This window comes from Pseudorasbora parva, chromosome 16 (assembly GCF_024679245.1).
Source record: "Pseudorasbora parva isolate DD20220531a chromosome 16, ASM2467924v1, whole genome shotgun sequence".
Lineage (NCBI taxonomy): Eukaryota > Metazoa > Chordata > Actinopteri > Cypriniformes > Gobionidae > Pseudorasbora > Pseudorasbora parva.
Genome location: NC_090187.1, coordinates 36703204 through 36718382, shown reverse-complemented (window position 1 = coordinate 36718382; position 15179 = coordinate 36703204). Strand labels below are relative to the sequence as shown.

Below are 15179 nucleotides of genomic sequence, written 5' to 3'. Positions count from 1 at the left end.
TTTCTTATTAGACTTTTTAATTTAAACTAGTAATTTGATTTAGTTTCACATATTTGGATCACCAACTCTGGTGCTTTGTAATGTAAATGATCATTCTGTTTGAATACACTCTTAACAGGGTACAATAGGGATGTGTACCTGAGTTGAAAAATGAATGTGTGGTCAGAGAACAAAAAAAATATTTGTAATTCCAGACAGGTTTGATCGGCATGTTTGACATTCTGCTGAAATGACTGAGGTATGAGCCATCTATGTAATTTCAGGTCAGATGGAGAGTATGACCTTCTTGTTAGGAGGCTGTTTTTTCATATTATCATAAGTCACCTATTTAAACTGACTGGTTATATCCGGCTTAAAATGACTTGAAAGGACCTGCAAAATCCACGGTGCATGCTTCAAATGAGATCAAGAAGTGAACTGTGAGCCATTCGCTGACAGGTTAGAGAAAATTTGTTAATCATCTGCCGCATCATTTTTGTCCCCGCCCCCCATCCAAAATAACATGTCGTGATGACAACAATTCAAGTGCAGTTTCACTCCTTTTTTCCTCGATTATATGAGGCCTGATGAAGAGCAGAGGTGGGAGTATTACATATCTTATCAGCTTGTACTAACCAGACCTATGTTGAATAGCTCACATTCTTAAGCATCCATCAACTTAGAAACTACAAACTTAAATAGACCCTGTTTTAAAGACTAATACAATGTGGGTGAGTATAACGGACCTATTCACCCGTCTAAACAGAAAAGCACAGGTTTGCCACCTGTCTCTCTGTATTTTGAAGCTCCCATCACCTCCATCTATGTCCTCCTGCAATACGTAATACGTGTTTTCCTGTAGTGATATAAGATTACAGTGAGTCATTTTACAAAGGACGACTTATTCTAAAAAACTTCTCGGGTTTCTGCTGCTCAGGCGAAAAGTCACTCAAAGACCTTAAGCCTCAGCAGGTACTTATCTAACAAACATCTGGTTTGACTGGTTAAATACTTTAAGTATGAGTACATGGAGGAACCAGAGAGGAGAACATTGCCTACTTGGTCAAGATATTTTGAAAAATCTCAATTTCCCCAATTATAATCAAATAGAGTTTTCAAGAACCAAACAAGACTCAAGACCTCTTTTCCAAAAACCTTATAGGTCAGCTGAGTCACTAATACACATGTATTCAAAACTCATTTCTATGCTATATTGCAGGAAATTGTTGTGTCTCTAGACCAAATGCAAAGTAGATCAAAGTACTGACCGTTGCGATGAGCACCCAGGATTATCATCTCCCTCCACATTCCGGCATTCTTCTGCTTTCCATCATCATCCGAGCTGGACAGAGGCCCGTGAAGAGGGTGTGCAGAGCAGAGACTGGACACACAACAAGGGAAACACAAGAAAGGGAAGGTTTAATTAAGACCAGCAGCTGAAAGACTAAAAGGGAAAATATGAAAAAACAGCGGAGAAATCTAGTGAGCAAATCTCACATTTTTGTACACGAATGGTGTGTGTTAATAGTTCTATGCAAGATTCAAAATCTGTTGACAGAACACAGAAATGCTTACGTGTACAACATTTCCTCATAGTATTTTCTAAACCTTATGGTTTGCTCTTCTCAGAAACATAAATGGAAATGTACTAATTATACCTGTTCAGGTATAAAATTTGCCCATGAGAGAACAGGCAGGGGGCCTCGGAAAACTTCCAACGGGACAGCAGGATGATCCATTTCTTTAAATTAATGTTATAATGAATCAAATTAATATTATCCATTAAGTTTATTTGTTTACAGGCACATTAATTAACAGGGCTACTGTGCTAGAATTTTCCAAAAAGGCACTGTAGAGGCAAAGGTAGGCTATACAATTTTTCATCTGTAGACCCTTGACAGAAATGTTAAAAATTCATCCTAAAAAAACAAGAAACAAAGCATTATATTAAAACACAAAATATTAAATAATTAAATAAAAGTACAAGTACATGATTCCATGCAGAAATCATGGTAAAATATACATTAACAGAAAATGTTATCTAAACATATCGGTATTGTGCTACATACAACATACTAGCAACAGGAGAAAGATTAAGATACTAATGATGACAGTGCTGATTAGTAAGTACCCCCCCCCCCCCCTCCTTTTTTTTTTTTTAGATTAAACTTAAAAGAAGAACCATATGCAGTCTAATTCTTGATGGGATGGAGTTCCATTAATTTGTTAGATATTCGTTTGTGGCTCTGACTGAAAATACAAACTGACCGATATTAGGCCTATTATAGATAAATGAAAATGATTTTCGCGAAACATTTCCCCCCTGTAATTATTGTTTTCAAGTGACAACTTACCTTGCTTAATCATGATATTACAATAGCTGTTTAATATTTATTTTATGTGCCAATATAGAAATTGTATAGAAATTTAAATATTCACTGGCGTACAAAATGTGACGACTAGCCCCAGCCTCCACTAAGGTTAGTGATGCAAGTAGTAACCACATAGCAAACCTGATATTTCCTGAGGATCTGGACTCCACTGAATGGGACTTTAGCTGAACCTTCTAGTAGCCTACTGGTCATGATGTCATTTGATGTCGTTTATTAATATCTTTTAACACAATGAGGTCACTGAGCCATGAGGAATTTTAACATCTTACCCTGAGGGGTCAAAGGAACATTAGGCTTGCATGTGACGTTACGCACGACCACGCCTTCTAGCGGCGATCCGCCTGACGTCAGTGTTATTGAAAGCCACAGGCCCCGCCCACCACCGGTCGAACCGCTCTAACAAATCAGTCCGTGCCTGCCTGTGAAGCAGTACTGCGGATCGCGACTGTCAGTTCACTCATGCTGCGCACACGATCTCTGGCTGCTGACTCCTGTATCTAGGGGCACCATAGTGCGAATACTGCCCGTGGGAATATACACACCGCAAACATGTCACGGCATCACAGGACGCCGTTGAAAAACGAGGAGAGTGTGGTGGAGGTGAAGAGCAAAGTAAGTGAATCCCATAAATGTTGCATTCGGCTGCTTTTGACAGCGTGCATATGTAAACACTGCTGTTTACGCAGCCCTCCACGGGAGCGTGCCCGTAACTGGAGGGCTTTCAATCCGCGCATCAGTGTTGGGGTTTGTGTACTAATCCATCCATAGAGAGAAACGCTGATGGTGCTGTATGTGTCAGACTACGAGGCGCGAGACGAGCGCGTTTGGCTGGGATCATTATGACAGCAGGTCTCTGTTCGGTTCGTGTGATGTGATATACGGTTCTGGTGCAGTGTGAAGGACCTTACCAATAGACAGACGTGCGCAATAAGGCGATTGGGCCCTGTTGATCGATTATGCATGTTACGTATAACGAAGAACCGAATCCCGCAGTCCAAGCGGAATCAGAACGTAATGATGCATTTGAGAGGCATTAATCATATTAGCACTCGATACGACGTTGGTTCAGGGTCTTTACCTTTACCTATTATTGCCCCATTTTTCTTCAATTAAAACAAGCAGTTATTAATAAGCAATAAAACACTAGCAAAAGTGCAGCTGTTTGGAATTCAGCTGGCACGAGGCCACAGGTAACCGTAACCTGGCTGGTGTTGAGTGCTATAGCACGATTGCGAGTGATATTGCTCAATATATATGTAAATGTCTCACGTTTGTGACAAATATTAACGAGTTAGTTTGTATATTTCTTCTCTGCTGGTGAAAATAGTTCCAAAAGAAGCCAAAATATCAAGCTTTGAGTGTCGCCAAGCAACACACTCTAAAAGCCGGACTGGATCGATTTCTTCTGAATGGAAGTGGAACGGGACCTGTCAACGCGTAGCTTACAAATCTGGTCCTCCATCGAAATCGGGTTTCTGTTAGCTTCAGCTCAACTTTTCATTTCATGCTACACCCGTGAACAGTAAAACGTAGGTCTTCGCCCATAAAATTCGACCAAACTTTAGTCGACGATGAGATGAGGCGGTTCAGTTGGTTGACTAAATTTGGTCAATTAGTCACACACACACAAAAACTAAATAAAAAAACCTGGGGGGTTTGTTTGCCTAAAAATAATAAATGTTTAATTATGATTAGGTGCATATTAGAGTGTTCGTGTGGAGTAAAAAAACAACAACACGATTTTTAGTTGATTTGGTTCATTTTAAATGATTTTCATAGGCCCTCTAGTGGGTCCCAGACCCTGTTTGAAAACCGCTGTTTTAGAAGACCAGCGGCGTGTTGGAAATTGCATAGCCAACTGTCTGAGTAGGTAGCCTACTACATTTTAATTTTAACTTTGTGACCGTTAAAAAGTATGTTGTATATAGTATGAATGTGTGTAGAAAGAATGTAATCTGGACATGCTACATCCATGTTGTCATTATCACATGACATAGGCTACCAGCTTCAGTTGCGCTTCAATGCCATTCATAAATCCTTTCCCGTGGCCTCATGGGATAGTAGAGTGTCCATTCAATGCACACTTCAGCTCTTGCTGGAAGTAGTAGATCATTCAGGGACTTTTCGCCTACTGTTTTTCGAATAATATGAATTCGGACAGTAATTATTAACAGCAATTTTTATTTTCTTTACTATTACATCTTATTTTTATTTTTTTTTACCAAAATCTAATACGGTCAAATACTATTATAGTATTTGGCCGTTGTCTCAATTAAACTGTCATTGTGATAAACAATGTATGTTGATCTCATGCCATACAGATAAACAAGCCTCATTTATGGGAGGAAACAATCTTTAGTACATTACATATAATGGTGCATGAATGAATATCAACAGGCAACATGAAATGCTACAACTATGCTTTTATATTGATATTTAGAATTTTCTATTGTTTTATTACTTTCCTCATGGCCTCTTATTATTACTAAAGACACAGACCACTTATTGTTGGCCTCTGGTGTATTGCAGATGTTTGTTGTCATTGTGCCCAGTATACTTATTGAAAAACTTCAACCGCAATCTGCCAAATAGAGTAGGATATGTTTTATTATCCCTCCATCCTTGAGAAATGTTAGGCGGGCTGTGCATAGATGTGTGTGAAAGATGAGAGTAGTAAACACAGGAGGGCCGCTTAGTGGGATTCCAGTGAAGTTCCAGGCCTGAATGTGATAGTGTCTTTTTTATTATTATTTTTGCTTTAACTGGCTAATTGAATCACTTGAATCCTCCTGCAAGAGGTTTTGCTTTTCATAACAGGCAGTGCAATGTTATTGGTGACACTCTTTTCTTCCTAAGAGGAAATTGGTTGGAATTGTTTTCTTTTCTGCTTTTCCAGCTCTTGATGGGATCCTGTCTCATATTATCTATCACTTACTCATTGCAAAGGCATTTTCAGTGAACATGTAGTTTGAAGTTTTGTATTGAGCAATTCATAGTGACGTTTTTTTCCAAGAGGTTTTTTCTTTTCATTGGTAAAGTATGACAGGTATGAGCTTTTTTATCTGTATTGCTACGGTTACTGTGGTTATCCTACACAACAGCTCAAAATAATGTTTTTCTTGTGACCTCAATTTGTTAAAAAATAAGATTATTATAGAATAATATCTTAAATGTGATTTTGGTTCAAAGGCAATCATTTCAAAGGAGTTGATGCTTGTTATAATGGGGGAGGGGGGGTGATGTAAATGTGATGTAAATGTTTTCAAGTGGGATGATGAAAATATTCAAATATGTTATGCAATTGGTGAGAGGAACAGTAAAAATAATTTTAATGACAATTGGGAGATTAATATTTTACTTCTCTGTAATCTGATTAATTTCTCAGTGAAACACGATATTCAACAAGGAAAAAATGTACGACCTGATTTTATCCATCATGAATTAATTGGACTGAAAGTAGGCTAGACGTGACAACCTCAACACAACATTATTGAAAAGATGAAAACTATTTAAACAATGAAAATTCCAGTCCCTGAGATCACATCTAAAAGATGTCTGTGCAGTTCTGTATGGTCAAATTAAACACAACAGCTGCCTGTAAGAAACAGTGTTCTTCATTCTTATATTATCGACCACAGGAAAAAGCCTTTGGTTTAATTTTTGTGAATGGGAACATGGCCCCTTATGCCCAGTACACATTATACTGTTTTGGGCTGCCTCTGACGTGTCTTTGGTCGTGGCTCTTTAAGAGTGGTCCTACATCATACAGTGAGAGAGATTCAAAGATGGCAAATGTCATGGTCTTGCGACTAAAGATAGCCTGCGATAATTTTCGAACATTGACAGCACGATCATCTCAGTGTTTACATCTACTGATTAGCCAATAAAAACACAACATGAAATGCTGTACTGATCGATATGACATTGCGCTAAAACTTAAAACTACTTACCTCAAGCTCCATTATTAAAATTCGGTTGCCACGTTGGCCTCTTTTCCCTAGCCATGATCTACCAATGTTACTTTACATGTTGTGGACTAGCATTCTCCATCCCCATATGTAACTTATTCTCTAAGGATATAGGAGAATTTTTTTGGCCCGGATGCAATTCCTTTTCATAAAATGAGCATTCTGACAGATTTCATCCAATATGTTCAGCTGAGCTCTTGAGATGAATTCCCCATTCACGTTTAGTGTGTGTGTGTGTGTGTGGTCCGGAGAAGCTCAGCTTTTTAATGCCATTGTTCTCCTCTTTCTCTTTATCTGAAGTACTTGATTAGATTGACCCTCCCTTTGTTCCTCACTGCTTTGTTTTTTTACCTTAATGACTTCCTTAGAGCTGCAAGTGCACATCAAACGACTCTGCAGCACATAACAGAATTACTTTAATTTTCCTTTTTGGCCAAATCTGTCATCATTCACTCACTCTTGTGTTGTTCCAAATCCGAATTTTCTTTCTTCTGCTGAACACAGTATGTAAAATTGGTAGGAAGAACTGCCACTGATTGTGTATGCATGCTTAAGTCACTAAGTTTCGGTGGGAAAATATTTACAGAAATTGGGATTGTTTTTTAATAAAAGTTCTATTATTTTAAAAAGTATAGAGTTTGCTTTTTATTAAGTAGTAGTAGTACATTATCATCTACCCTCAACAGTCAGCAAATACGCATTTATATAATTAAAGCAAATCTCTGAATATCTAATAAACATTTCATTTCACAAACCTTGCCGATTTAATCGAATCCAGCGGTCAGATATTCTGAAGTGTGCATTTGTAGCCTGCATGAACGTGTTACTCTGCACGTTACGGATGGTCCTTGTGAATTGATCCGAGTTCAGCTTCACTGGAGAGACACAATCGACAAATTTTAAGCCCTTGATTTCAAAATGTCCTGCGCTATATTCAGTTGCTCAGTCATATTCATGCCATTTTTACTGTGCTTTATGTAAATTGAGTGTTACCTTGCTTTATTTGAAAAAATATGATTACCAGTGTGCACAAACTTAATTACTGAGTGCCCTGTTACAGTGTTTATATCCTTTTTATTCACATACTTTTAAACTTAGCAAACATTTTTTTAAATACTGTTATAGGATTGCAGAATCAAGAAGTTGTAATCTAAAGTATAAGCATGTTCATTTTAAAATGTTTTTTTAAAATATATCTTCATATTTATTTCTAATTTATTAAATAATAATTAAAAAGTATCTGCCATCCTGCTCTTTAATATCGGGATCGGCCATAAAAACAAAACAAAAAAAACAAAATGGGTCGGCCACTGGGTTGTGATCTGTCATAATTCTTCTATCCAAACTAAGTGTTGTGCATTAAGAGCCTATTTTGAGTTTTTATAATTTAAAGCTGCTGTCCGTAACTTTTTTTGTGTTCAAGATTTACAAAAATTATATAATGAGAATGTGCAACATGAATTTCCCAAACCGTGTTTTTGTACGCTGAATCATTATAGTACACTTATAATACGTATTTATATTGGGACTATTTCAGGCCAGACTGGTAGGTAACGCTGCGGAGGAGCACAGTCCCTGCGTGATCCGCCATAGACATAAACAGAGAGAAGTAGCTCTGGCTGCAATGTTCTTCCGCAAGATGCATGCAGTTCTGTTTACTAACCACTAGAGTGCAAAAAGTTACGGACTGCAGCTTTAACATTGTAATGGTGTTGTCCCGCAGTTTGAGGCGGAGTACCGAAGGTTTGCCCTGAAGAAGAAAGGAGGCGGAGGCTTTCAGGAATTCTACCAACTGCTTCAGACCATTCACCGAATCCCCGGAGTGGACGTCCTGCTGGGATACGCCGACATCCACGGAGATCTTCTTCCAATTAACAATGATGACAACTTCCACAAAGCACTGTCCTCAGCCAATCCGCTGCTTCGAATTATCATTCAAAAGAGAGGTGAGTCGCCAAACTGTATGTACATTGCAAAGAGGTCATTGGTTGATATCGTTTGAGCTTGAAGTGTCAATTTCTTAATGCACAATTGAAATCGGTTTGTTTGTTCGGCCGATCATAACAAGATTGGCTAAACCAATTGTGTCAGTTTGGGGTGGGACTACAGGTTTGTTTGATCAGTTTGATCAGTGAACTAGAACCAATGGACACCCAAATGTGATCCTTATGAATGAGTTCAAAAGTTTGAGGTCAGTAAAGCCACGTTTCCATCGCCGGACTTTGGGGTGGTACTCGGCATGTTTCGACCACAGGAACCAGGGTCTAAATAAAGTTACGGGTAAAAAGTTCCTGCTCGCGAGGTAGTACTCCTTCAAAGTTTAGGAACTTGGACTCTGAACATGCTGACTGGTTGAGTTCATGCAGCATTTTATTTCAACCACCACTTTTAAAAGTCTGTTGCGGTGCGTGCAGTAAGAGTTGTTTGCTATTCGAATCAACAGTGGAGTTAAAAATACGGCTGATGGACCGACAACGAAGTTCAGGCGTCTGGGGGGAAAAGCTCTTGGAACAAATTGTTCTGGGTAATTTCGGTTGAAATGGGGATTAAAGGATTAGTTTACTTCAAAATGAAAATTTCCTGATATTTTTCTCATCATCCAAGATGTTCATGTCTTTCTTTCTTCAGTCGAAAATAAATTACGTTTTTTTGAGGAAAACATTCTAGGATTTTTCTCCACATAATGGTTTTCAACGGCAAAGAAAGGGTTGAAGGTCCAAATCAATGCAGTTTCAAAGGGCTTCGAAGGGCTTCAGAGGCTCTGTGCAATCCCAAAGGAGGAATAGGGTCTTATCTAGCCATCTTATCTTATCTTATCTTATCTAAAAATAAACATTTATATACTCTTTATCCTCAAATGCGCAACTTTGGTAGCCTTACAAGCCAGACCCACATCAAGATGTTTGGTCTGGAAACTCACCATTGACAGCTCAATCCGAGGGGCGGGATAAACGGTTGTCTTTCAAACTCCCTCTGCATGCGATAGGATAGCGCTACACCCAACCGGAGCAACGAAGGTGGTAACAGAGCTTGTTGATAGATTAAACATTCGCCGTATCCAGTCAGCAAAACTCCGAACACATCTTCCCTTTTTAAGAATGACTTCAGTGCCGTTCTTTGTTCTGTTCTCAGAGAAAAGCTTAACTCCAAGTCTTACTGAATCGCGGTCAAGCGGCCAGTTTCTGTGTTTACTAGAAGCACGCAAACGCAACTCGGCCGTCATCATTATGGCTCCGCCCACCGACTCTATACACGATGTGATTGGTCCAGCAAGAATTAGGGGAATACAGCTCAGAAGGGTATTGAGAGTTGCTAGACCACACTTGTGGGCAGATTAAATTTAGAAGCAGGCGGTGAGTAAAACTGCTTCAAATGTCTATGTTGTTGGCTACCGTCGCGTGAGTAAACATCAGTAAACAACACGATGTTAAAGGGGGGGTGAAATGCTGTTTCATGCATACTGATCTTTTTACACTGTTAAAGACTTGGAATCCCATACTAAACATAGACAAAGTTTCAAAAGTTAAGGTGGACGTTTGATGGGAGTATTTCTTTGTCAAAAATACTACTTCCGGTTAGTCATAAGTTTCGGCAAGTTTTTTGAGATCATGCGTTCCCATTGACGTTAGTGGGGGCGGAATTTCCTTGTATGGGCCTTACGGACAATTCTACCGGAAGCGCGTGAGAGAGAGAGAGGGAGAGAGCGAAAGCAACAGGCTACGCCCATCAAAGCGCTGGCTTGTAGGATGCTAAACAGGTGATATAACCAGTAGCTACTGACTTACCCACTGATATGCCGGCGGTCGATCTGTATTAGCACTTTCCTCACGCGACGGGCGAATCACTTTCCTCACAGAGCGACTCACTTTCCTCACGCGGCAGGCGAATCACTTTCCTCACTGAGCGAATCACTTTCCTCACCGAGCGACTCACTTTCCTCACGCGGCGGGCGAATCACTTTCCTCACTGAGCGAATCACTTTCCTCACAGAGCGAATCCCTTTCCTCACAGAGCGACTCACTTTCCTCACAGAGCGACTCACTTTCCTCACGCGGCGGGCGAATCACTTTGCTCACTGAGCGAATCACTTTCCTCACAGAGCGAATCCCTTTCCTCACAGAGCGACTCACTTTCCTCACGCGGCGGGCGAATCACTTTGCTCACTGAGCGAATCACTTTCCTCACGCGGCGGGCGAATCACTTTCCTCACTGAGCGAATCACTTTCCTCACAGAGCGAATCACTTTGCTCACAGAGCGACTCACTTTCCTCACTGCAGCGCGCTGCTGCACACGTCATTATTTAGCTCCACTCACACGACACGCCCCCACCCGCTCGGCTTTTTTCGGAAAGACTCGGAACAGCGCATCTTTCTTATATAATTATAAAAAAAATAAAGACTTTTCGGAGATATGCAGGATGCAATGCTACTCTATAGGTACTCAAGATTGACATGACACTGACTGAAACTGAGTGTTTCACCCCCCCTTTAAATTTCTAGGCTACAACTTTGGTGTTGCAGTGGAAATCTTTCCAAGTTTAAAACTTGTTTGAAAAGATTATTTTTTCAATGTGTTGCTCCAGCGGTGCAAAAATCACATACTCCATCTTTCTTTCATCTTAACAAGGTCAAACCAGGAAACTGGGAAGTATCTTTGATGAATTTTTATGATGAAATGCAGGGATATGCATGCAGCATTGCTGTGAATGTTGGTGTTTGTGTGTATGAGAGTTAGGCATTAAATTATTATATAGAATTTTTTGCTATCATATGTCGTTATTTGACTCCATAGGGACTAAAAAGTAATTCCAGCAGTGTAATAATGTTGTGCATAAGGATGAAGACAGTCATGGGCTGTGATGAGATGTTATGATGGGTGGGAAACGGCGTTAGATGGTGCCAGTCGGGGCCCATCTCGGTTTCATGACTGTGATGGCGCTGCGCCAGCCCCGAGGTGATGAGTCTGATAGCGGTGCGGAGGAGTGATGAGCCCACACCCTCATCTCTTCGCTCTTTCTCTCTCTCTTTCCTGTCCCTCCTTGTCTATATTCTCTTTCTGTCATCTTCAAAACCCTCTCGCTCTCCTGTTTCTTCATCACTCTTAATGCGTCAATGAGTTTTATTAAATTTGAACTGCAGCAATGAGGAAATGGTTCTCTAATGCTATTAGGAATGTTTTTCTCGATGTCAAATCGTTCTTCCTTGATTTCATTGTTCTGTTTGTTTACGCCAACCTTTCTAATCTGCTGTGAAAGAAACTGAGTGCCATTGTTCCTAGTTTTAAAATGAACTGTAAATATTTAGCAAAGGGATTTAATAAGATTAATGAATCTAAAATGACATGTTAGTTATGTGAAAATTGTATTATTTGAGCATCAGGTTTCAACTAGCCCTTAAAGCTATGGATGATATAGGGCCAGAGGGAAACTGCAGGCTTTTTTTTGGTAGTTTCTGAAATGATTTTAAGGAAAATCTGTTGAATTATGAGGGTGTAAACATGGTAAAATGTGTTACATAGATCTTAAAGTACTATAATTTATTTATTAAAGGGTTAGTTCACCCAAAAATTAAAATTCTGTCATTAATTACTTACCCTCATGTCGTTCGACACCCTTAAGACCTTCATCTTCGGAACACAAATAAAGATATTTTTGTTGAAATCCGATGATTTAGAAAGACCAATGTAATTTCCTCTCTCAAGACCCATAAAAGACACTAAAGACGTCGTTACGAAGCCCATCTCACTACAGTGGCTCTACAATCATTTTATGAAGTGACAAGAAGTTTTTGTGTGGAAAAAAATTAAATAACAACATATATTGATAGGGCGATTTCAAAGCAAAGCTTTGAACCGTTATGAATCAGTTAATCGATTCATGATTTGGATCGCCAAAGTCATGTGATTTCAGCAGTTTGGCAGTTTGACGCTCCATCCGAACCATGAATCGATTCAATGATTCAAAACGGTTTGAAGCTTTGTTTTGAAATTGGCCCATCACTATATAAGTCGTTTTTTTAGTTTTTTTGCGCTCAAAAACTATTCCCGTCGCTTCATAAAATGATTGTAGAGCCACTGTAGTGAGATGGGCCTTGTACGACGTCTTTAGTGCCTTTATGGGTCTTATGAGAGGAAATGACATTGGTGTCAATGAAGGCCTTTCTGAGCCATCGGATAAAAAAAAAAAAAAAAAAAAAATCTTTATTTGTGTTCTGAAGATGAACGGAGGTCTTACGGATGTCGAATGACTTGACGGTAAGTAATTAATGACAGAATAAATTTTTTGGGTGAACTAACCCTTTAACTAAAATAAGTAATTATATTACCCAAAATGTTTAATTACAAATATATTTTAAATTATTTATTCCTGTGATGGTAAATCTGATTTTTCAGCATCATTTTTAGTCTCATGATCTTTTAGAAATCATTCTTATGTGCTTCTTTGGAGCTCAAGAAAAATATCTTATTGTTATCAATGTTAAAACAATTTTGTGGAAACGCAGAATCGTTAGGTGTGTGTGTGTGTGTGTGTGTGTGTGTGTGTGTGTGTGTGTGTGTGTGTATGTGTGTGTGCCTAGTGATGGATAATATAGTTTTTGTGGAATTTAGGGTGGAAATTACCTATAAAATGTCATGTGTGAACTCAAACACCTGAATGTGAACACTGGTCAATTTTAAGTTGTAAATTAAAATAAAGAGTATTGAAGCGTACTATTTCTGTCTGTCTACTTAAAAGAGTGTGATCACATTTGCGATTTGGTTCTTGGTTCTTTTGGTCAAGACCAAAAAGATAATACATTTAATCCTGGTTCGCTTGGCGTTCACACTATACATTTTAACACTGAACATAAAAAAGTATTTAATGACTTCTATTTTGCAATTGAACTTCCGCTTGTTTAGTGTGCTGTGCACTTGACAGAATTCACACTTATTCAAATGAGCTGCACTGACAGAGGTCCAGAGTTAGTTTTAATCTAGCCAAACCTGTGGACAATGTGTTACTTGCTGATTCTTCGCTATTCTTTGTGAAATTTACTATTTACAATATACAGTGTGTGTGTGTGTGTGTGTTTGATTGTGTGAAAGGTTGCCTCTTGTTTGACATGGCAAATGAGAAATCATCTGTACTGTGTGGTAAGACATTAAGAGAGAAAATGTGGAAAGAATGGATAAGGTGATTGCTTGCTTATAAATGTATTTATTTTCATTCTACCCCTTTGACTTCTGCAGCCTCTTATGAATGTGATTTGTGAGGGGAAAGAGACAGCAATAATAATCCTGTTTTATGTAATCATAATTTGCATAACAGATAGACCTCATTATGTGGACATAGCGACAACTCCATGTTTATTCAGTTGTGAAATGACATACCTTCATGCACACCCTTGAATGATAAATCAGAGTATGTTGCTATTAATTGGTAATTGTTGATAATTACACAAATACTGCCTGTTTACTGTACATGTATGGGGTTAAATGTGTGATGTAATTTCCATGAGTATGAGAACAAATGACTTAAGTTGACATAACAGCCAACCAAATATTTGTGGCTTTTCATTGCGAGCACAGGGATTATAGCCTTAAATGATGTTTGAAACCGCATGTATCAACCATGAAAAGCATTACAGTACAAGGAGCATAGACCTCTTGTAAGAAAATGACTTTCTAGAGATTTGGTCTTTCTTCAGTAGATGGGAGCTTTACTTGCATATCTATTAATTACACTACTGTTCAGACGGTAATATTTTTAGTCTCTTATGCTCGCCAAAGCTGTATTTATTTGATCAAAAATACTGTAAAAACAGAAATATTGTGAAATATTATTACAATTCAAAATAACTGTTTTCTATTTTTGTATATATTAAATTGTTTTAAATAATTAATAATTCAAGTATTATTATTCCTGTGATTCCAAAGATGGATTTTCAGCATCATCACTCCAGTCTTCAGTGTCACATGGTCTTTCAGAAATCTTTCTAATATGCAGATTTGGTGCTCAAGAAACTATTTCATTGAAACTTTGTGATCGCCTTCCGGGGGAGGGGATGGTGACAGTCCCACCGGTCCGTTCACATTCACCGCGGGGCTCGGTGTGGTCGAATCAGTTTCAATGCCCTAAGAATGGCCCTTAGGGTCGAATCCATTTTTTTCAGGCTTATTTAATAAATAGAAAAAACAAAAGAACAGCATTTATTTGAAATATAAATGTTTTGTAACATTATAAATATATTTATTTTCATTTTAATCAGTGTAATGCATCCTTGTTGAATTAAAGTATAAATGTCTTTTTAAAAAGACTTTTGAACAGTATTGTAGCCTGTATAGAAAAAGCTGCATGGAAGTGTTACCAAGATGGACTGACTTGCCTTAAAGTTACTTTGAACACACTAAAAAAACCATGAGCACTGCCATTGAAGAGATATATCTGTCTGAGCCAGTCATCGCTCAGAGCCAGAAAGTCCATTTATAGGCCCTTCAAGGCCGTGCAACACCATTTGCCTTGGAAGCTGCTCAGAAAAATCAGTCTGCACCATGTTCCAAAGTTTCTGTGTGACTGAGGGCAGGAAATCAATTCATCTAAAAATCTAAGTTCTGATCGTTAAGTTAATGAATTGAGTTCTGATTTGAAAAGAATCACCTCAGTTTGTGAATAAATCATATGGTGCAATTAATGAAATGGATCTACTGGTTTATTGAAAACACCTGGAACAGGAGCAATTTATGGTTCTTGAGTTTAAACTTCACTGATGCCCTGGAATGAAAATAAATTATATCAATGTTCCAAATGCAATTTATTGTGAATTATTCTATGCATATGTTTATTTATTTATTTTTAAATTT

At 38.5% G+C, this 15179-nt stretch overlaps 2 protein-coding genes across 7 annotated transcripts in view; one reads left to right on the top strand and one right to left on the bottom strand.

Moving 5' to 3' along the window:
* Positions 1-15179, bottom strand: part of zgc:158868 — a 41377-nt gene that overhangs the window by 14397 nt on the left and 11801 nt on the right. For 3 of the 6 annotated variants that reach the window (XM_067418864.1, XM_067418868.1, XM_067418870.1), the window contains exons 1-2: positions 7096-7288; positions 1248-1360 (exon numbers count right to left, since the gene is read on the bottom strand). The gene's annotated coding sequence lies outside the window, so the exon portion shown is untranslated. Of the gene's footprint in view, positions 1-725; positions 836-1247; positions 1361-2492; positions 2610-7095; positions 7289-15179 lie in introns of those variants that run through there. The other 3 variants (XM_067418869.1, XM_067418865.1, XM_067418866.1) reach the window with 3 other exon arrangements.
* Positions 2755-15179, top strand: part of pard6a (par-6 family cell polarity regulator alpha) — a 36114-nt gene continuing 23689 nt past the window's right edge. Inside the window, exons 1-2 of the mRNA XM_067418863.1 lie at positions 2755-2984; positions 8064-8286. Coding sequence (XP_067274964.1) covers positions 2922-2984; positions 8064-8286 — 286 coding nt within the window. The 5' untranslated portion in view covers positions 2755-2921. The remainder of the gene's footprint in view (positions 2985-8063; positions 8287-15179) is intronic.